This window comes from Ambystoma mexicanum, chromosome 6q (assembly GCF_040938575.1).
Source record: "Ambystoma mexicanum isolate Mex_15411 chromosome 6q, UKY_AmexF1_1, whole genome shotgun sequence".
Lineage (NCBI taxonomy): Eukaryota > Metazoa > Chordata > Amphibia > Caudata > Ambystomatidae > Ambystoma > Ambystoma mexicanum.
The window spans coordinates 489186203-489207309 of NC_090937.1; the positions used below are offsets into that span (position 1 = coordinate 489186203).

A 21107-nucleotide genomic window follows, 5' to 3' on the forward strand; every position below is an offset into this window, starting at 1 on the left:
GTGTGCGCATTGTAATCATTGCATCCGTGTACCGCTGTGCAGTGATTTGGCGGCAGGCATCAGCGTTACTTACACAAGTACAACTTAAGTTACAAAGATCCATTCTGGCCCATTCATGAGCCGGAATTGATTTTTGTAACTCAAGTTGTATTTGTATAAGTAACTTTGTTATGATGGATATTAATGTGGCTTATAAAACCAGCTCCACTGTGGCTTTTAAAACTAGCCCCAGGGCCATCCCAGGCCCATTTTGATTCAGCCGGCGGCCGAACAGCCAATAGGCCAGTCTGCCCCCGGCCTCGCAACGTACAGCTTTATTTCATTGTGTGTACATTAATTCCACTTCAAACCACCAGGCCCGCCTTCCCATCAGACATTTCAGCCTGCATGCTTCACACTTTTGATAATCACTGCACATCAATGATGGATGTGTTTATGGTGCGCCTTTCTCAGTAGCGCAAGGGGGCAGATTGACACTTGCCTCTTTTGTGCCCCTCCAACCTTGTGCGCCCTCGGCAACCGCCCCCCCCGGCACAACCCTAGACATGGCACTGCGTGTGCACACCTTCCCATGCTGCTTTGTCGGGCTGTGCATACGTTTTCACTGGGTGTGCGCAAATCAACGAAAGCAAATGGCAGAGCAGACTTTGTACACATGCCCGCTCTGCATTTGCTCCTGTAATTCTTTTATTTGGCCCTCCTGCTGACATCTCATTACATCTTCATTTGCAACCCTTCGCTACTGTACAGAAAGTTTCGGGAGTGCAGCAACGGGAGCCACAAGTTTGCCTGGTGTGCATTCTCGCTCAGAGCCCAAAGGAGGAATTGGGCCGGAACAAGACAGAGCTGCACTCTGACAAAATGTGTCTTGCTGAAGCGCCATTCTGTGTAGACCCGAGGATGAAACCCACCCTCCCAAGTTGATGGAGCTGTCTACACTGGAGTTCCGCAAATCTCCTTAACGCTGTGTGCTTAAAGTGTGCTGTGCGTTTGAAATCTGTGTGAATCTCGGCTCTCAGTGCCAGCGCGATATGCAACCTTTAGAAACTACCTCTGAAAGTCATTGTTTGCTCACCAGGACAGCCCAAACTCAAACAATGAAACAGTCCAAAGCTATATTTAGGTCTCGTGCTTTGCGCATATTTTACTGTCAGGGTGACTATTCTGACAGATGAAATGAGCACCATTCCAAGTGTGCGTTCGATGCTCAGTTTGATTTACTATTACAGACATGTTTGATAAATTGGAGGCCATTCTTACGTTCCCAAAATGCACTTTGTTTTTATGCAAAGCAGCCAGCATCCTATATTCAGGGTACCCACATTATTCAACACCTAGCTCTGCCCTTGGTCCCATCACACTACTGACAAAAGACCTCCCCGCACCTGCTACCCCTCCCCTGCACAATGAGGGTAGGGCGGGAGTTCCCCCTGTACATTTGCCCATTCCCAGCACTGCCAGAGCCTGTCTGTAAGCAAGATACATCAAGAAAAGAAGAGCACACAAACTCAGAAAGGTTTGTGGTAGAGAACAGGGTAGGTAGTAATTAGGGTGGAACTGACAGAACAGTGCTCGAGCAAAGTTGGTCTTGGCGCTACTCGGCATGGGATACTGAATGCAGAAACAGTCAAAGTCTCACATTCTGTTGATCAGCTTTTCAAATTGCATACTTGCCAACATGACCCAAATGCAATCTGTACATACATATCCAGTCCTGTTTTTTTCTTTGCATTTCGGGATTTGCAGTCCACTTTTCCCATTATAAAACTCAGACTGCATTAACTAGGCGGGGAGTATCACATAATATCACTTTATGCGGATGATGTACTCCTTTACGTCAGAGACCCCCACTTAAACATGCCTTGCATGCTGGAGGTACTAGACAATTTCTCCGGCGTCTCTGGCATACGGTTTAGCAGACAAAAATCTTGCCTCTTCGCGCTTGCAGGCCTTACGGGTATGAATATAGAGGATCTCTCTGAGGTTGGAGTTCAGTGGCAACCAACCTCATTCAGGTACCTAGGCGTCACTGTGATGCATTCCCCACAGGTGATGTACAAAGATAACACCGGAGTCGCACTGAAAACCTTGCGCAAGTCAGTTGGCTTCTGGTCCAAGGTCCCCCTGTCAGTGATGGGCAGGGCATCAATCATCAAAATGATAGTCCTCCCCAGATTTCTTTACCCCTTCCAAAACTTCCACCATTTCATCAAATCCTCATTATTTCGCACACTTGAATCTATTTTCAAAGGCTTTTTATGGGGGGCTGGCAGCCACAGGTTGGCGTTGTCCACACTGACACTACCTTACAGGGCAGGCAGCATACAACTTCCAGGCTTGGAATGGTATTACATGGCCGCACAACTAAGTTTTGTGGCCTGATGGCTATCTGACGACACCACAGCAGAAACCAGACTGCTTCAGCATCTAATAAGTCCCCTACGCTTGAAAGAACTCATCTGGGCACCACAGATATGCCTAAGCAATCCACCCATGTTAGCGGTCCTAGGTCAGCAAATATGGCTTAGAACCAGGGCACTACTACACCTAAAACACTCATACTCCCCTGAGGTCCCGATGATTTCAGACTTATGCAAATCTAGCACTGATCGAGCACAGATCAGATCCTGTGAAAGGAATGGGGTCTACACATGGGGGGACATGTACGACGAAGGCAACTTCAGAGACTTCACATTGCTTCAGGTGGCAGATGGTGTGCCGTGCGGACAATTGTTATGGTACCAACGAGCCAAGTGCACTGCACATATGAAGTGGGCCGAATGGCCTGAAGAACCTGAGGCACACCCCCTTCTGACACTGCTGTACAACCTGGGGGACGGCTGGAGACTGATATCCCAAATATACAGCCAACCAACAGACTGACCTAACCCCCGCAGCGCCGATCTGAAAACCAGATGGGAACAGGACATAGGACAGGAGATCACAGAAAAGAATGGGAGAGGGCTTTGATGTTTCCTAAGGAAGTATCCAGGAATGCCCGGTTTAGGCTGATACAACTTAACATGCTATATCGCACATATATGACTCCACATAGAATAGTCCAGTGTAACAAGCAGGCTTCTCACAGGTGCACGTGGTGTAAATCAGAAAACGCAGACCTATGGCACATGTTCAGGAGTTGCCCCAGGGCACGTCACCTCTGGGCCAGAGTCGAGCAAACATGCAGGTCAACCGGCATGATGAGATGCGACTGGTCTCCCAAAGAATGCCTGTTGGGCACGTACCCTCGTCTAGCCAAGATAAAACATGCAACTAAACTCATGGACCTGGCTTGCGTGCTAGCTAATAGAACCATTGCTATGGCCTGTAAACGGGCAAACCGCCCACAACACTTAACATGGCACCGGGAAATGAAACGATGGGTAGAAGCAGAAACTCAGGGCTGGGAGGATGGACTCCTCAGATCCCCAGATGACGCAAGCATGGCACTGGATACATGGAAAAACCTGACACGAGATCTGTTTCACCCTTCAGACGATAAACCGCCTTGAACAAACAACCCTGCAGACCACCAACGCCTCATCCTCAGAGCAACCTACCTGAGTAGTGCGGCACATAGACCACCCACGCTTCTCCACCGCCCTCCTCTCCACCTCGCCTCACTCCCTGGCATTCCACTTGGGCCCACTAGACACCCACCGCACCCACCTAACTGGAACAAGAGCTACATGCCGGAGAACACTGCAGTTCAATTGTATTGTTTGGTTATATGTTGTGTTCAACCGTTACTATTGGTATGCAATTCTGATACGATGTTATGTCTGTAACAATAAGAAATGCCAATAAACAAATTTAAAAATAAATATAAAACTCAGACTGCAAGTCCCAAAAAGCAAAGAAAAAACCAGGACCGGACAACCACCTACAGATTTGAATGGGTCATGTTGGCAAGTGGTAGATAAGTCTTGCAATTTGCAGACATGTTTTGTTTGAGTGAGTATTGTGACTAAATTAAAGAGCAGAGTCCAACTTCCATTACTCGCTCAAATGAGTTTCTTGATGAATCACTATCAGACATGTATTAAAATCTGAAATTGTGGGCATTCCTATGTTCCCATAATTCTCTTTGCTTTTATGCAAATGGCCAGGGTTGGGGTATGTTAAGAGATACTGTGTTTTGCGTGAACTACCCTGGGGCCATGCCCTCTGCCCCACCCCCTCTTCCTCACGACCCTCCCCTCAAACGAGGAGAGGGTTCATTCAGAAAACCATTTCCATTCCAGTGCTGGTAGAGAGAAAGAGAGGGACCACAGAGGAAGGGGCTGGTGGGGGGTGGGGACAGAGGGGAGCAGAGAGAAATAAGAGGCTCCCCATAGAGAGATTGAGGCACAAGGACTTCGAAGCAGAACAAGTGAGCCCCAGCAGCCGATAAGTACGGTATAACAGCAAAAGAGAAAGAAGGCCAGAGTTATAGCTACGGAGAGTAATGAGTATATAAAGTGAAAGAGGCATAGAAAGACGGGCACCGACACAGAAGCGAAGGGACGTGCCAGTAGCAGCACATTGAAACAGAAAGACAGAGGCCCAGGCAGACGGCTGGGAGACATATTCATGACAAGATGGACGTTCAAGAAGATGGACAAAGAGAAAGGGACATAGAAACACAAGGGCACATAGGCATACACAGACAAGGACACAGAAAGACATGGACACAGACAGAAAGGCACGAGCAAAACACCAGAAAGAGCTTGATTCATAGGATCAGAAAGACAGTGCCACAGAAAGGCAAGGGAACTTGGACACAGGGATGATTTTCACCAAAATGCCTGGGGTAGCGGAAGTGAAATCACATGACCCTTGACCTCTATTGACATCACAGGAAGTGATGTCATTTGACCCCACCCTGAAGTGACATCACAGGAAGCAATGGAACACCACCTTCTACCCCTTGACAAAACAGGAAGTGGCATCACATAGCATTGTTCCTAAGTACACTATGAAAAATATGGTTACACTATCATTGTAACGGGATAAACATTTTATACAAGAATGGATCGCCATATGTATCAGCAGAAAAAAACATGCTATAACTGCAACTTGCGAAAAGCAAAATGCATTGTCTGAAATGGATGCTCATTCTACTAAAGAACAGACTAAATGAGTGACTCAACCCCTGAAGTGTACCTGAAATAATATGTATAGAATTTGAGAAAGACAAATCATTTGTTATTCCTATTCTTTCTTATTTAGGGGCACTGCTCAAAGTGCTACACTTGTGGAACCCCATGTTTGTTTAAGAAGCCAGAACAAAGAATCCGCCACACTAGAAACAAAAGGCCACATGTCACTGGCCACAGCCCAGGAGCTTCAATTTGTAAAACAAAAAAAAAACTTTAAACACTTCTTTTAGGGCTAGCAAGGGAGACCACAGAGGTAGCAATGGAGAGCTCAGGGGTCACAAGTGCGGCCGCTGGTGACCCCTAAATGACACGATCCAACACGGGCACAGAGACACAGAAAGATGCAGGCACATACACAGAAAGAGATGGGTACGTAAGGACAGGGGTACATAGGACGAGGGAGGCAGAGGAAGACAGGGGCACTGAAATACAGGGCTACAAAAACAGAACGAGAGGGGCCGAGATAAAGAATCACAGGGGCACGGAGAAAGACAGGGACACGGACAGCCACTGGCACAAAGTGACAGCATTTCTTTACATTTAGCCAATACTAGCGACTTTTCACAAACAAACAATAAAACAAAGTACATACTTATAACATTTCCCAAAACACATATTAAACTCATAAATATATACATTTAAGATTTAAAACTAACACTTACAATTAAGGTTCATTAAAATTATTCTAAAAGGCACTGGACAAAAAAAAGGACAGTTCTCTGTACAAAAAAAGAAGAAAATCAAGACAATTAAGAATTACCAGCGCCTTGATTCCTTTTACTTAGGAAGCCCAGACATCTCAGAACTTCCACAACTTGAATTGTCCATCCTGTTTCATGGCCTGAAACTAGCCTTTTCCAAAATGAGTCCGTACATAGCCAATCAGCTTTATCAACAAACCTCCCTAGTATTCTACACATTGTTTCATAGGTATTCCTACATTTTAGAAGAATGTGCTTTAATGATTGAGGAACTTTTTCATTGCATATGTTACAGCTGTAGTGTCTGGGTTCAGCGTTATCCCTGATGGCTTTAATTTCCCCCTTATTAATTATATTTAGACGTACCCTTATAAAACCCATCCTCCGTGATTTATCTGGAAAACGAGTCAGGTACTTCGGTATGTGGCCACATGGTTTATCATACTGTGACAGTGGGCCTCGTTACAGTAGGGGCAGTCGGAAATAAGGGTGCCGGTAAGCTTACTGGCACCCTTGTTTCCGGACCTCCACACTGTGGGCCTCATTATGAGTGTGACGGTAAGGGGTTAACAGCGCCTGTAAGGATGCTGGTGCCGTTAACCCCTGACCGCCGCATTACGAGGTCCCTTAGCGGGACCGCTAAGGGACCAGGGAGCTAATAAAGGGCTAATAATTAGCTCCTTCCCCATTCCCATTGAGCCCTATGGGGGCTCGAATGGGAATGGGGATGGGTATTTTAAATGGGGACTTACTGGGTCCTCCAAGGTTGGAATGACCCGGTAAATCCCCTTTCAAGTAACCCGGACACGAGTTTGGAGGCAGCCATGGCAATAATAGCACCATGGCTACCTCCAAACTCGTAATGATCCCCTATGTGTCTGCTTGCCGGGGCCGCTGCGCCCAGCAGGGTCAGACCTGCCGGGCGCAATGGCCCTTGCAGGCAGATTTTTCATGAAGCACCGGCACCGTTAGCAATGGTGCCGGTGCTTCCATGTATCCATTCCTGCAGAGTCCTATTGGACTCCGCGGGAATGGGGACTAACATGTTACGGCACCTAGCTTCCCGGTCCGCTGGGATTTGTAATGTTCTGGTGGCACTTGCAAATTAGGTGCCGGAAACAGTGTTACAAGGATGGCGGCAACCTGCCGGTAGCACCAGCGGGTTACCGCCAACCTCATAATGAGGCCCAGTGACTTTGCTGTGATCAAGCCCCGCATTTGTTTGTTTCTATACAATCCATAAGTGCATGGAAGGGCAGGGGTGTTGCTAGGTCCAGAAAAGCCCCTGAGCTTCTATCCAGAGCTACAACCAAAAGACCCGGGGCTATAGCCTCCTCAACTCTATCTGCACCCTCTAGCAACGTCTCTGGACATGGGCACATAGATACAGAAAGGCGGGAACTCAAAGTCACAGAAACATTGACACAGAAACAACAGGAGTACATACACAGAAAGACAGAGACGGAGAATCTATGGGAAACCAAGACACCGGGAAAGAAGCATTGAAAGACCACACACAAAGAAAGATAGGTCACAGAAAAGACAGGGCATCATATATATAGAAAGTCATGCAAACTGAAAATACATGTTATGTTTAGCTATATAGCTTTATTTTTTAATATACTTTTCATTAAAAGTAACCTCAGGCTATCAGCTGAGTGCTCCAGTGAGGTTGAACACTTTAAAAGCGGGAATGGTGAAGTGAATAATTTGCATTAAAAGTTGAGAAACGTAACATAACATGTTTAGTATCTAAAACTCTATAAGATGCCATTTAAATGTCCAAAGGCAGTCCCTCATTTTCAGCTGCATATACCTGCTATAAAGGGCGCCTTAAAAATGGGATCAGTGAAGTTCAAAATGTGCATTAGAAGCTGGGTAGTGTAACACAACATAACATAACCAACACGTTTAAACTTCATAAGATGACCTTGTAACGGTCCAAAAGTAGTCACCCATTATCAGAGTGGTATACCGATGAGAAGGAACATCTTAAAAGTGTGATTGATTGAAGTTTAAAACTTGCATTGAAAGCTGAGGTACGTAGCATAACACACCATGAATAGCACTTAAAACTCTATCAGATGACATTTATGAGGTCCAAAAGCTGCCCCTCTCTATCAGCAGAGTATACTGATGATACCGATCAGGAAAAACACCTTGAAAGTAGGAATCAGTGAAGTACAAATTGTGCATTAAAAGCTAAGTAACGTAACAGAAAACGCGCACAAAACTCCATAAGAAGACATTTTAGAGGTCCAAAAGTAGCCTCTCAACAGTGCCGTATAGCAATATGGAGTGATACCCTAAAGATGTGATTTGGTGAAGTGTAAAATGCACATAGTAAATGAGGCAGGAGCGTTATTTAAAAAAAGAAAAACCGACTTCCTTCAAACGGGTCAGACAAACTATATTCTTTCTGTGAATTTGATGCTGCGTCTGTAAATACAAACCATATTCATATACATGTTGTGGGGACCTCTAAATACCATAAATGCATGAAATCACATAGATCCACTTATCACTTGGTGAGTTCCTCAATGCACATTCTCGTGGGGGCATTTGGTATTTTCAGTTACACAGTTTTACAGGTCCTAATGCCTATTATTTCAGGGCAGAGCTGTTGACTTAATTTGGGTGCCAGGTCCCTCAAGAGTACAATAGTGCCTTGGCCTTCTGCATATTGGCCCCCAGCACATCCCCCTACACTGCCCTTCGGGCCCACACCTGCTTGTCGGGTGGTTTGCGTCCACCCTGCACTTACCTGATGGGTGGTAGATCTCCCTCTTCACCTGGGATGTCTTCACGCATGCACTTACCTGTTACCCTCCCAAGGGGCACCTCTGGCACTTCCACCCATAGGGGACCCTAATAGCACTTATCCCCACCACACCCCCCTTTTCCTTTTTCTTTCACTGCACTTGCACGCTATGAATGTCACAAGGCCTAGTAGGACCGCTGTCTGTTTCTTTTTATTCATTGTCCGTTTCATTGTTTATTTGCTCCCTTGCTCCCTTCCCTTGTGGCGCGTTGAAACACTGTCTTGTTGTATAAGCGCCTTATAAATGTCCAATAAATAAATATAAAATATGTGCCAAGTTTCGAAGGATCAACAAGTCTCATGCCAGCTGTTAGGTTTCGAAATGCCCAAGGGTGTCACCTTCATATTGCTCAACCTCTTCTCTAACATGCATATGTTCAGTGACTTATTTGTACATTGCACGTCTTTGCCCTGGGATGTCTGTTATTATGGGATATTGGGGTACATCAGGCATTCTTCCTATGGTAGTTTAGTTGAGCTTGCACAGTGGTTAAATGATGCCCTTCATCAGCTCAATTTCTCCCACGCCTTTCATGAGCGTAGCCCCCCGCTTGGAGAGCTTGTACACATCTGACTCTTGTAGTGGCTTCTGCTTCCTTCTTCCCTATTCTCTTTCTCCAATGTGGCTCCTCACATTCACCTTTTGAAACAGCGTACACTTGATGGTTTGGCATTCCCAGATTATATACCTGGGATTTGCAGAAAGGGCCTAAAGAACACTATATGGCAATGCTGACCTCCACACTTCAAGGGCATTCGGAGGATCTTGGAGGCCCTGGCACAACCCTGGTTCCACTAATTCTAGTCCTTAGTGCACGGTACCAGGAATCGGCATCACTAGAAAAAGCTTGGACAAAAGCGAAAAAGTAATCACAAAGGCAAAGGATTAAAAATCGAATGAAATCAGCTTTGTGAAATGAATAGTTGTCTTCTCCCAAAGGCACCTTTTGTAAACAGCCTTTAAACGTACAGGTATAGCCTGCTTTGAATATTTGCTTAACTCCACTTATAGGGATGAGGCAAAAGAGGAGTGGGGTAAGATATACTACCACCTTTGTTCTCCAATGCGTCGGCGGCCGCGCACCCTATAAGGTAAAGAGAATATAGGGTACCAACATCACTAAGAGCGCCCCTAGAGTGGTTGCCAGCAAGAAAAAGGACCTTGAACTGAGGTGATAGGGAAAACCTCAGCAGCTTTCTGAAAATGAAACATATGGCCCAGTCAATAATAATGGCTGTAGGAAATAACCACACACACAGGAGGTGTGTTTAACCCTTGAGAGGGTGTCTCTTATTAGTTCAAAAAAAGTAGCAGGCGTCCCTCTCTAGAAAGGACCTGGCATGATAACTGGGTCTGTGTTTTTTTTCTCCAATTTTGAGAGTACGGAGCCATCGCTTTTTGCTCACTGTTCTTTTCACAAAGGAGGAATATCAATTTGCATATCAGTCCTTGACCCGCCCACAAGGGCAGTCCAGCACCAAAATGCCAGGCAAACCTCCTTTGAACAAGAGTACCAACAGCAACCCCAGACACGTGTTTCAGCCTTGCTGGGCCTCATCAGCACAGTGAGCAAGGGGTCCACATCTGGGTTCCCCCGGGGAATTTGGGGTGACCAACCCCAAGTTCCTTGCAAAAATACAAAAAAGGTCGCAGGCGCCCCTCTCTAGGAAGAACATGGCATGATAACCTGTTCTGTGTTTTTTTCCCACATGTCCCTTTTTAGTTACCAAACCCTTTTACTATCACCAAAAAGGAGTTCTGATATCAAAAATAAATCCACATCATTGAATGTCACTGATGAGGTGCAGCTTTGGACACTAAGCACCGCAGGTTCTGAACCAAAGCCTGAGCATAGCCACGCCCCTTGTAGGGACTAATAAAGATTTTCCATAATAACTTACTAGAAATTCTTGATTCTATTAAAGACACAGAGGCGAGCATTATGCTTCTCTTTCTTTTAATTAATTATATAAGAAAGCTCAGCAGCAAGATATTTTATATGCACTAATATAACAAGGTCATCCCCAAGTGCATAGTAAAAATATGTAGTATGAAACTTGTTCAAATATGCAAAAAAACAGTTCAATATTAAAATAACAAAGTAAAACACTTCAAGTTCCATGAGTCTCCAATGATCATTGATGTCCTTTTTAGTCACGTGGTACTGTCCCTCCAATGAATGCCCAGATGGTGCCATAAACAGTCCTGAACAAGAAATAACTTCCTCTTTCGAGGCTGCGAACTTGCTGATACTGATAATCGATGTAAACTTCATTTAACCAGATGCAGAATCTGTTGGCTCGCACATCAGGTAGACTTCTCTGCGGACGCTGTCAAGGAGAGTAAAAGAACACATATTAGCTCTTGCGTATGACAACCCTAGTTCCCATAAAGGGGTGGGAGAAAAGCATCTTATTATTGGTACACAACATCTGAAGTCAGCTCGAGAGATTAAAATAATGTCAGAGTCATTCTTAAGCATTACACAATATGCTTTTCTTCGACGGGTGGGATAATGCTCGCCTCCGTGTCTTTAATAGAATCAAGACTTTCTAGTAAGTTATTATGGAAAATCTTTATTCTATGTCAAGACCAGAGGCTCCCATTATGCTTGTTCAAAGCTTACTTACCACTATCGAAGCAGGTTGTTCTACTGGCTTTAAGTAGAATTCTTTAAAGACTGATTCGCCTGCCCAATCGGCCATTCTCATGATATCCTCCAGACGAACGCCAATCTGAAAGGCTTTGGAGGCCATGGCGCCTCTGACTGAATGAGCTCCGAACTGGAGTGTATCGATCCCAGCTTCAGTTAACGTCCAGCGTAACCAGCGGGCTAAAGTAGGATTTGAGACTGCCTTGTGGGGTTTGCGAATAGCACTGCACTACGTATAGCTTGGGTTGTTCCCTAAATGCTGGATAGGAGATCACTCGTGAATCACATTTAGTTCTTCTTTTAATATGAAAGACGATACCGTCAGGGGTAAAAGACCTGCCGTCTAGATCTAGAGCTCTAACGTCCGATACTCTCCTGAAAGAAATGAGACAAAGCAATGTAGTAAGATTGCCGGAGAGTGCCGTCCGTGATAACTCCTCGTTAGCCGGCCATGAAAGGAAAAGATTGAGTACTTTATTAACGTCCCAAAGTTTGTTATAACGAGACGGGGGGTACCGTAAGACGGATACCCTTCAACAATCTGCAAACCAGTTGATGTTCTCCAACTGGAGCTCCCTGGATGAGATTGTTACCTGCGGAGATTGCTGATCGATATGCGTTTACTGTTCTGTACGCAAGGTCCCTTTCTACTAGGGAAGCCAAAAAATTTTAAATCCCTTCTAGAGGCGCTGAAACTGGATGCAAGTTCCTTTCTTGACACCAAGTGCTCCATGTATTCCAGGAATTGGAATATTATTTGCGTGTAGCTGGGGCCCAGCTTTCCTCAATGAGATGGATAGCTTTGGTGGACATTCCTGGAGTTCTCCATCTTGCCCTGAAATCCTCCAAGCTGCTAGTGTCATTGACCTGGAGACTAGCAGGGGGTGAGCTTGACCCCAAGGATCTAACAGGAGATCCTGATACTGGGGTAGAAGTATTGAGGAATCCATGGAAAGTTCCAGAATAACTGGATACCAAGTCTGAGAAGGCCATACTGGGGCTATGAGGACTAGTTCTGCTTTGTCCTGACGGACCTTCGCCAGGGTCCTCGCTATCATGGAAAAGGGGGGAAACGTGTAGACAATCCCCTGTGTCCAAGGCTGTAGGAATGCATCTATCGCTGAAGCTATCGGATCTGGTCTCCAGCTGTAAAATATTGGGAGCTGCGTGTTGAGCCGAGACGCAAACAGGTCTATGGACAGCGGGCCCCAGTACCGCTGTAAACGGAGGAATATGTTCCTGTCTAGAGTCCAATCGCTGGAATCGGAGTAATGGCGGGAGTGCCAATCTACTACTACGTTCTTGAGACCTGGTAGGTATTCTGCTGTAACTGAAATCTGATGATCCAAGCAGAAATGCCAGAAATCTTTGGCGAGCTCTGCTAGTGGACGAGACCTGGTACCGCCTAGATGATTGATGTATCTTACGGCAGATACGTTGTCCATTTTCAGCAGAATGCAGCAGCTCACTTTGTCCCTGGCAAAAGAGCGTACTGCGAAAGAACCTGCGAGAAGTTCTAGGCAATTGATGTGCATCTCCAGCTCATGCGGAGTCCAGGTCCCTCCAGTGGTCGCCAAGCCACATCTTGCTCCCCATCCTGAACGACTGGCATCTGATTCTATGATGATATCTGGAGTGGAACCGAAGATCGCTCTGCCGTTCCAAGCCTCCATGTGTGATAGCCACCAATTCAGCTCCGTCCTCGCTTGAATTGACAGTGTCAACTGTTGAGAATAAGAAAGACTGCGTCTCAGGTGTTGACCTTTCAATCTTTGCAATTCCCGGTAATGTAAAGGACCCGGAAAGATTGCTTGAATGGAAGAGGACAGAAGGCCTATTACTCTTGCTAACTCTCTTAGTGAGATTAAATCTCTCTGAAGGAGCCTGCGAATTTCTCTTTTGGTCGAATGTATCTTGGCAGCTGGAAGGCGAAGCTGTGAACTCTGGGTGTCCACGATGAACCCGAGAAATTCTAGCTTCCTGGAAGGACAAAGGATAGATTTCTCCCAGTTGATGAGAAAGCCAAGAGTGGGAAGTAAATTTACTGCCAGCTTGGTTTGTTCTTGCACTAGCTCTTGAGATTGAGCAATAAGAATAATGTCGTCCAGGTAAATTATCAGGCAGAAGCTTCGTTCTCTTAAGTGAGCTACTACGGGTCTTAATAGTTTTGTAAATGCCCAGGGAGCTGAAGAGAGCCCGAATGGTAAACTCGTAAACTCCCAATCTTTGTGGTTCCAAGAGAACCTTAGGTAGCCTACATGTTCCGGATGAATTGGCACCGTAAGGTAAGCCTCGTTGAGATCTAAACGTACTAGCCAATCGTTTGGCCTGAGAAGATCCCTGAGCATGTGGATGCCTTCCATCTTGAAATGACGATAGACTATGAATTCATTGAGCGCTTTCAGGTTTATCACAGGCCTTACTTTCTCGTTTCTGCGCACCAGAAAGATTGGACTGAAGAATCCACCTGGGGTCGAGCAAGATCAGATCGCTCGCTTCTGGAATAGACTGTGAATCTCGCTTTCTAGCGCTCTCTGATCTAGCTCTGACATTGTTATAGGAACAGGGGCACTGAACTGGAAAGGTTCTGTAAAAAATTCCAGTCGCAGGCCGCGCGCTACCTCCCTGACCCAGGCGTCTCTTGATAAAACATCTCAGGCTTCTGAAAAGAATGCTAGCCTCCCCCCGATAGGTGTGAGTGGCGCTGGCGCTGCAATCATTAGACTGACCTGTGGGTTGGTGTGCACCGTTCCTCGGTCCTCTCCTCCAGTTGCGGCCTCTGTTACGTCCTCTGGAGGGGAAAAATGTGGCAGCACGATCTTGCCAGGTGTTCTGTTGCTGGTAATGAGGTCTCCTGTCGAATGCATAACGGCCGGAAGAGCGACCTCGCCCTCTGCCGGCCCTGGTGAAAACCTTAGTGGAGAAAACTCTCTTGATAGTGGCCTGAGCTTTATCTAGAGCAGTAAAAGTGCCGACAAACTTGGACATCTCCTTCATAAAAGGATCGCCAAATAGTAACCCCTGCGCGGCGGCGCCGGATTCTGTGTTTGCTAGTTCTGCCAGCTTTGCATCAATCTTATATAGAATGCCTTTCCTGCGCTCTGTGGAAATAGCGCAGCTAGCATTTCCCAATAGGCAAATGGCTCTTTGGGCCCAACCTGGATCGATCGAAGCTGAGGAGGTGGAAGCTCCTCGGCTAGGTCCAATATTTTTGCCAAAGGACCAGCCACGTCCAATAATTTATCCTGACAGGATTTCCAGGCTCTTTCTATACCCTTTCTAGGGTCTTTCACATGTTTTGCCATGAAAGTAATCATTTTAGAGTACAGTTCTGGCGTCATAGCCACTTTGTGTGGTATTTCGGGGCGTGGGCATTCTGCTCTGAGCCTCGCTCTTATCTCTTTTTCCAGAGGCTTGCGCAGCCTGTTAAACATATAATCTGTTGTTCTGACTGATGATTCCCAGTCCGTGGACCAGGGATGTACCAAATTCTCTGGGTCGAACATCCCCTCGGTAGGGTGTTGTTCCCCGGGATTTCCCTTGGGGATGGGGACTGCCTCATTCCCCGAGGTTGTGGGTTTAGCATCCCAATTCTCGGTCTCATCTTCTGAAGAGGAATGTGAAGATTCATCATCATATCTTGGATTTACTTCATCTATGATGCCCTGATTTCCTTCCTCCGGGCTCGAGGGTCTAACACCCCTGTTTTCTTCCTCGGGGGTAGAGGGTCTTTCGAAGGAAGGGGTTACCTTCCTGGTCATGATGGCTTGTTTTAGCCTGGAGAAGGCGTCAGATAAGGCAGCTGTGGCCGGAATGACTTGGCTCGGGGGGTCACAGAGCTTTTGCCCTTACGAGCCGGACTACTTCCCCCTTGGGTAAGATGTTTCCTTTTCTGGGTCCTCTTCCATCTCTTAGGAGAATGTTCCCTCATGCGCTCCTCCATGTCTTCCAGGCGCTGATGTATTGGCAGGACCATATCAGTTACTGCCTTTTGTATACTGTCTCCAATAGTGGACCCTAGGACCTTATGTAGGCTCCTTTGCATTGCCACCTCATCAATGTAATATTCTTCTTCCCCTTCAGACCATTCCTGGTCTTGTTGAGGTGAATATTGTGCTGCCATGTTAAATCCAATGAACACCTTACCCTTTTTTTTTTCTTTTCTTTTTTTTAAATGTATCCTGGCTTGACAGCCTTCTCTCACTGCCCAGATGTTTTAATTATGCCAAACTTATTTTCATTCAAGTAAATCCAGTGTGGAAATTACACACATTCAATATTTGGCTGAGGGCTAAGCAGATCAAGCTATATGCTATGAAACTGCTAGCTTCCTCTTCTTTTTTTTTTTCTTTTTTTTAATTCGACAATAAGCGTGTAAAATCAGCAGTTTTCTCTTGCTCCGGCGCTCGCAATTGCATTCACCGTTCCTCTCGCAACGGAAATGTTCGAAATGTTGAGAAAAGGACCAGGGAGAGCGAGATCTCCCCCTGGTGCCTTGCGGCGGCATCACGCTCTCGTGAGGCGCGTATCCCTCCCCGGAGCCCGTGAGTAACACCGGGCCGGGGAGGCGAGAGAAAATGTAAAATAAAATGAAAAAATAAACGCGTGCGCTCCAACTCTTCGCCGCTGCTTGAAACTGAACGAAGCAAAATTAAGCGATCGTTAATCTCCGTTGACACCGACGTCAGCAGGAAGCAGCTGGCGTCGGTGAACAACGAAGAGAATAGTGACAAAGAAAAAACACCTTGAATTATCTGAGGCAATTATACGATCGCTTCTACTTACCACAATAACCAACGTTCATTCAAATAGCGTTATAGTAAACATCAACCAACACTGCAAATAAACAGTTCTGAATAAGAAATGACTTATCTCTTCCTGTGAGCAGCAAAGAAAGAGGAAGTTATTTCTTGTTCAGGACTGTTTATGGCACCATCTGGGCATTCATTGGAGGGACAGTACCACGTGACTAAAAAGGACATCAATGACCTTTGGAGACTCATGGGACTTTTACTTTGTTATGTTAATATTGAACTGTTTTTTTGCATATTTGAACAAGTTTCATACTACATATTTTTACTATGCACTTGGGGATGACCTTGTTATATTAGTGCATATAAAATATCTTGCTGCTGAGCTTTCTTATATAATTAATTAAAAGAAAGAGAAGCATAATGGGAGCCTCCGGTCTTGACATAGAATTATAGCAAAGAGGCGTTGGATTGGATGCTTTCACACACCAGTTCAGACATATTTTGGCACCATCAGTGAGGTGAAACTTGGCACCATGGTTTGGAAACCATGTTGGTGACTAACAGCGACTAAAAGTGATTGGTGTGATGTTTTTAACTAATAATTTCCAATAGTTATTTCTTTTGGCAGCTTTGTATTGAACTATTGCCTCTCCGTCCATTATAGAGCTGAAGGACAGCAATGGAAATCAGCCTTGGTCCTACCACAGTAGGGACAGACAGGAGTTGCTTAGTCACATCCCGCCTGCACAGACTGCAAGCAAACCCGGACATGTTTGATGATCATCAGGGAATTGCAGCATAGGCCCTTGGCATACTCAACCACTTTTAGTCGGTCATTTTAAAGGACGTGGAGTGCAAAAGTAAGGCATAAACGCAAGGTGTTAGCCATTTACACCTTGCTTTTGCACTCTGGGGCATTTACATGCCCTTCCAAGATGGTAGAAGGGATCACAGCTGAGTGTGCAGCTCCGCCTTGCAGTCGTCGTCCTTCTTGGAAGAGCACCTTATTTTACGCCCGGATGAAATTTCATGTAGGAGCACAACCAATGGATTCCTATGGAATCCGCGTTGAATTTGCACCTGCTAATGAGCAGACAGTATCCAAAGGAATCCCTTATAAAACCCCGCCGTCTAAGCGTAAGTAATAAAGTTGGCAGTCCCCAGCATGCAATTTGCATTTAACTTAAAATGAGTCCAACATGTTCATGGATGGGATGTTATGGTCGATCTGCAGCAGTGATACGGGTAGGCTTAATTAATGATTGAATGGAAAAGTGCACAAAGGAATTACCAATGATTACACATGATTCAAAGTCTTTCAGCCATAACCTTTTGCTGTTTAGTGGAAGAGAGAATGCCCAGACAAGGATTCATTGTTATTTTTGCATGTGGAGTCGAGATGGACTTCCCTGATAAGGCAAACACATGTCACTGTCTACTTGTGTTCCTGTGTAGAGGGGATGTGGCATAGTTAATTGAACTGGACAGCTCTCCATGGGGGCAGAGGCCATACCGAGTTGCATATTGTTGGTCCCCTTCTGTAATGCCCTGGGGGTGGGGGTAAACAACAATTAAATGAAGGGATGCCAGGAAATATTGTCAGAAGTTATGATAGATTCATGCGTTTCCATGTATTACTTTTTCGTGTTTGTAGACATGATGAACTCAATTCTGAACCATTTGCCTTCATGAACAGGTTTCCCTGTCTTCATGGCCAACTTCAATGATGCAGAGACGGAGGAGAGGTTGACGTGCCTGCGGATGAAGGTGTACCATCCTCAGAATATACAGAAGCAAGTCTTTCAATCCATTCCCTTTTTAACCAAGGAGAAGCACAAAACAGATGTGGCGGTCATGTTTGGACGGGACATCAGTGCTTGCCGTTATGTCCTGTGGGACAGACGTGCTTCCCGTGTGCAGTTTGTTCTGCAGGTGTTCAGGCCCTTCAACATCTCCGAGCTGAGCTTTGAGGTAAAGAACTTGAGCAGAAGGACCAACCTGTTCGTGGACAATGTGGAGCTGAGCTACCTCAACAAAATGGAACTCCCCAGCAAGTGCATGTTCCGCTTTGCAGATTTTCAGTTCTTGGTGGAGCGGGATGCAGGGGAGTCCTTGGAAGATTTTGAGACCTATTTTGAATTAATGCCAACGTCGCTGTTGCAGGAGCTTTACGTTGAGCCGTCAATGCACCCCATTCCTGAACATGGCATCGAGAGGCTTAGCCTGAATGCAAGATTGCCTTTTTCCAGAGCTGAAACTGCAGAGGAAGTGGAGGAAAGCAGACCTTGAGGGTCTTGAGGAAGACTGTTTGAAGCTTAAGTCGCATGCTGTGGAACCGCTACATTGCATTGCCCAAGTTCCTTTGCGAAGAGCAGAGAACTGGTATTTTGCATTTCATGTCGTTTTACTGTATTGTTAATTTATGTTATGGGGGATGTGACCTTGGATGATGTAATAAATAGTCAAGAGGTCTGATTCAAAGAACTATTGAATGCAAGCAAATGTATGCGCACCAAAAAAGCGCACATCATGTATGATTCACATATCTTTTTTTAAATTATTTTTTAATAGTTTACCTAGAACTTTAACAAACCTATTAGTACAAACATAATCACATAAATATTTGCCATGCCATAGAAATACAAATAAAGTGAGCAATAAAATGGAATTTGAATAAAACACAATAAAATGTTTCCATTCAATTAATCATTGATACTTATTCGAGTCAGGAACATCCACTGCGAATTGCCCAGGTTTGTATACTGCCAGACATTTTTCCACACCTTTCCAGACTGAATAAAGTGCAATGTATTTGTATTTGTATTTGTTTATTTATAACGCGCAAACCAACAGGCCCAAGGGCATCAGGGCGCAATTTGTACAAGGTTGCAAGAAAAGAACATACAGGGATATAAATTACAATAAAAGTGTGTCAAAACAGCAAAAAACAAACTTAATAATTACAAATATTACACAGGGTACAGTAACCCTAGGCTCAGCAGAGGAGGTATCCCTGAAGAAGTTAGGAGGGTAGCAGCCCGGAAATCATGTAAGGGAACAGGCGGGCTGGGTAAGTAGGACAAATGTCTGAAACAACAATTGCTGGTCAAAGAGCCAGGATTTGGTTTTATTCTTGAAGGTGTTGAAGGAGTCTTCAGCTCTGATGGCAGCGGGGAGGGTATTCCAAAGTTTGGATGCTAGGACAGGGAAGCTGGTGCCTCCGGCTTTTTGGAGCTTAAACCTGGGGATAGTAAGGCAGTTAGTCTGGGCAGTTCTTAGTGGACGGGCAGTGGAGTGGCGCGAAAGCCGACTGCAGAGATAGATCGGAGCCTTGTTGGCTAGGCATTTGTGCGTGAGGGCCAGTGTTTTTAGGGAAATTCTCTGCTTCACGGGTAACCACTTAAGGCTAGTTCTGGCTTCTGAGATGTGGTGGTTACGAGGGATGTTCAGGGCCGCTCGAATTGCATTGTTCTGGGTGGTTTGGAGTTTGGATAGATTTTCTTGGCTAGTGCCTAAATATAGAGCACTGCAGTAATCTATTTTTGCCATGATAAGTGTTCTCGCTAGTGTGACGCTATTGTGGGTTGTGAGGAAAGGTCTACAGGCTGAAAGGAGTTTGCACATGTAGGCGGAGGTGGACCTGACTGCATTAGTTTGTCTTGACAAGGATAAGGTGGAATCTAGGTAAAAGCCTAGTGTTTTAGTGTCTTTCGAGACTTGTATGGAGTTGCCGTCTATGGTGAATGACTGATAGGATGGCTCAAGTTTGCTAAGGCGTTGTGAAGTACCCAGGATAAGTAGCTCCGTCTTATCGTCGTTCAGACATAGCTGGTGCTGGGCCATCCAGGCTTGGATGACCAAGTAGACGTCATTGAGGGCCTTGGTGTCAGCAAGATAATCACCAGAAATGGGAATGAGTATCTGGGTGTCGTCCGCATAGTTGGTGTAGGAGACACCCAGATAATCAAGCACATCAAAGAGTGGTTTCGTGAAGATATTGTAAAGAGTAGGTGACACGCAAGAACCCTGAGGAACACCGCAATGAATAGGGGAGGGAGCTGCGGCAGCGGAAGGTGCAAAGACCCTCATAGATCTGTTACTCAGGAAGGATTTGATCCAGGCCGCTGCGGAGGGAGAGAAGTTGGCAGCAGAGTGGAGGTGCCTGCAAAGGATCTGGTGGTTAACCAAATCAAATGCGGCGGAGAGGTCGAGGAGTAATAGCAATGCTAATTTGCCCTTGTCCTTCAGGACTTCGATCTGGGTTTTTAGGTCTAGTAAAGCCGTTTCGGTCCCATGTCTGGGCCGAAATCCGGATTGTCGTAGACCTAACAGATTGTTAGATTCAAGGTAGTTTTGGATCTGCAGATAAGCTGCACGGTCCAGTATCTTCAGCAGAAATGGTACTGTAGTGATGGGTCGGAAGTTCGTGGGTATGCTAGGGTCAAGGGACGGTTTTTTTAGTAGCGGGATCACCCAGGCATCTTTAAGGTTGTCCGGGACAATACCTGTTTCAAAGGATGAGTTAATGAATGTTGTAATGAATGGGGCTAGGTCATGGGCGGAGTCCTTAATGATGGGAGCTGGGCACGGGTCACCTTGGCAGTTGGAAGGTTTCATCCTGAGGATGATGTTTTCTACTTCGGTGACAGTAAGCGGTGCGAAGGTGAAAGGTTTGATGTTGGCAGAGTTGGAGAAGGTGGGCCTAGTGGGGGAGAATGAGCGGTTGTCCCGCCTCAGGCAGTCCTGTTTTTTCTTTATTTTAGATTGGAGCGTAGAGATTTTATTTAGAAGGGCTGCTTGAATGTTAGAACACCATTTGCTGTCTTTCGTGCAAGTGTCTGGCGGGGAGACTGGGGTTTCGAGCTCTTTTAGGACTCTAAAGAGTTCCTTGGAATTAGAGTCGGCTTGCATGATACGATTATTAAACGATTCTTTTTTAGCAGTGATGATGGCGTCTTTATAAGTGAGGGAGGCGAGAAGGAAGCCGTCTTTATGCTCATCAGAAGGGTGGCTTTTCCAACGGTTTTCCGCGCAGC

At 45.7% G+C, this 21107-nt stretch overlaps 1 protein-coding gene across 1 annotated transcript in view; it reads left to right on the forward strand.

Annotated features, from left to right (window-relative positions):
* Positions 1-18760, forward strand: part of LOC138516122 (TRAF-interacting protein with FHA domain-containing protein A-like) — a 43173-nt gene extending 24413 nt beyond the window's left edge. Inside the window, exon 2 of the mRNA XM_069630979.1 lies at positions 17768-18760. Coding sequence (XP_069487080.1) covers positions 17782-18360 — 579 coding nt within the window. The 5' untranslated portion in view covers positions 17768-17781 and the 3' untranslated portion in view covers positions 18361-18760. The remainder of the gene's footprint in view (positions 1-17767) is intronic.
* Positions 18761-21107: the final 2347 nt, after the last annotated feature.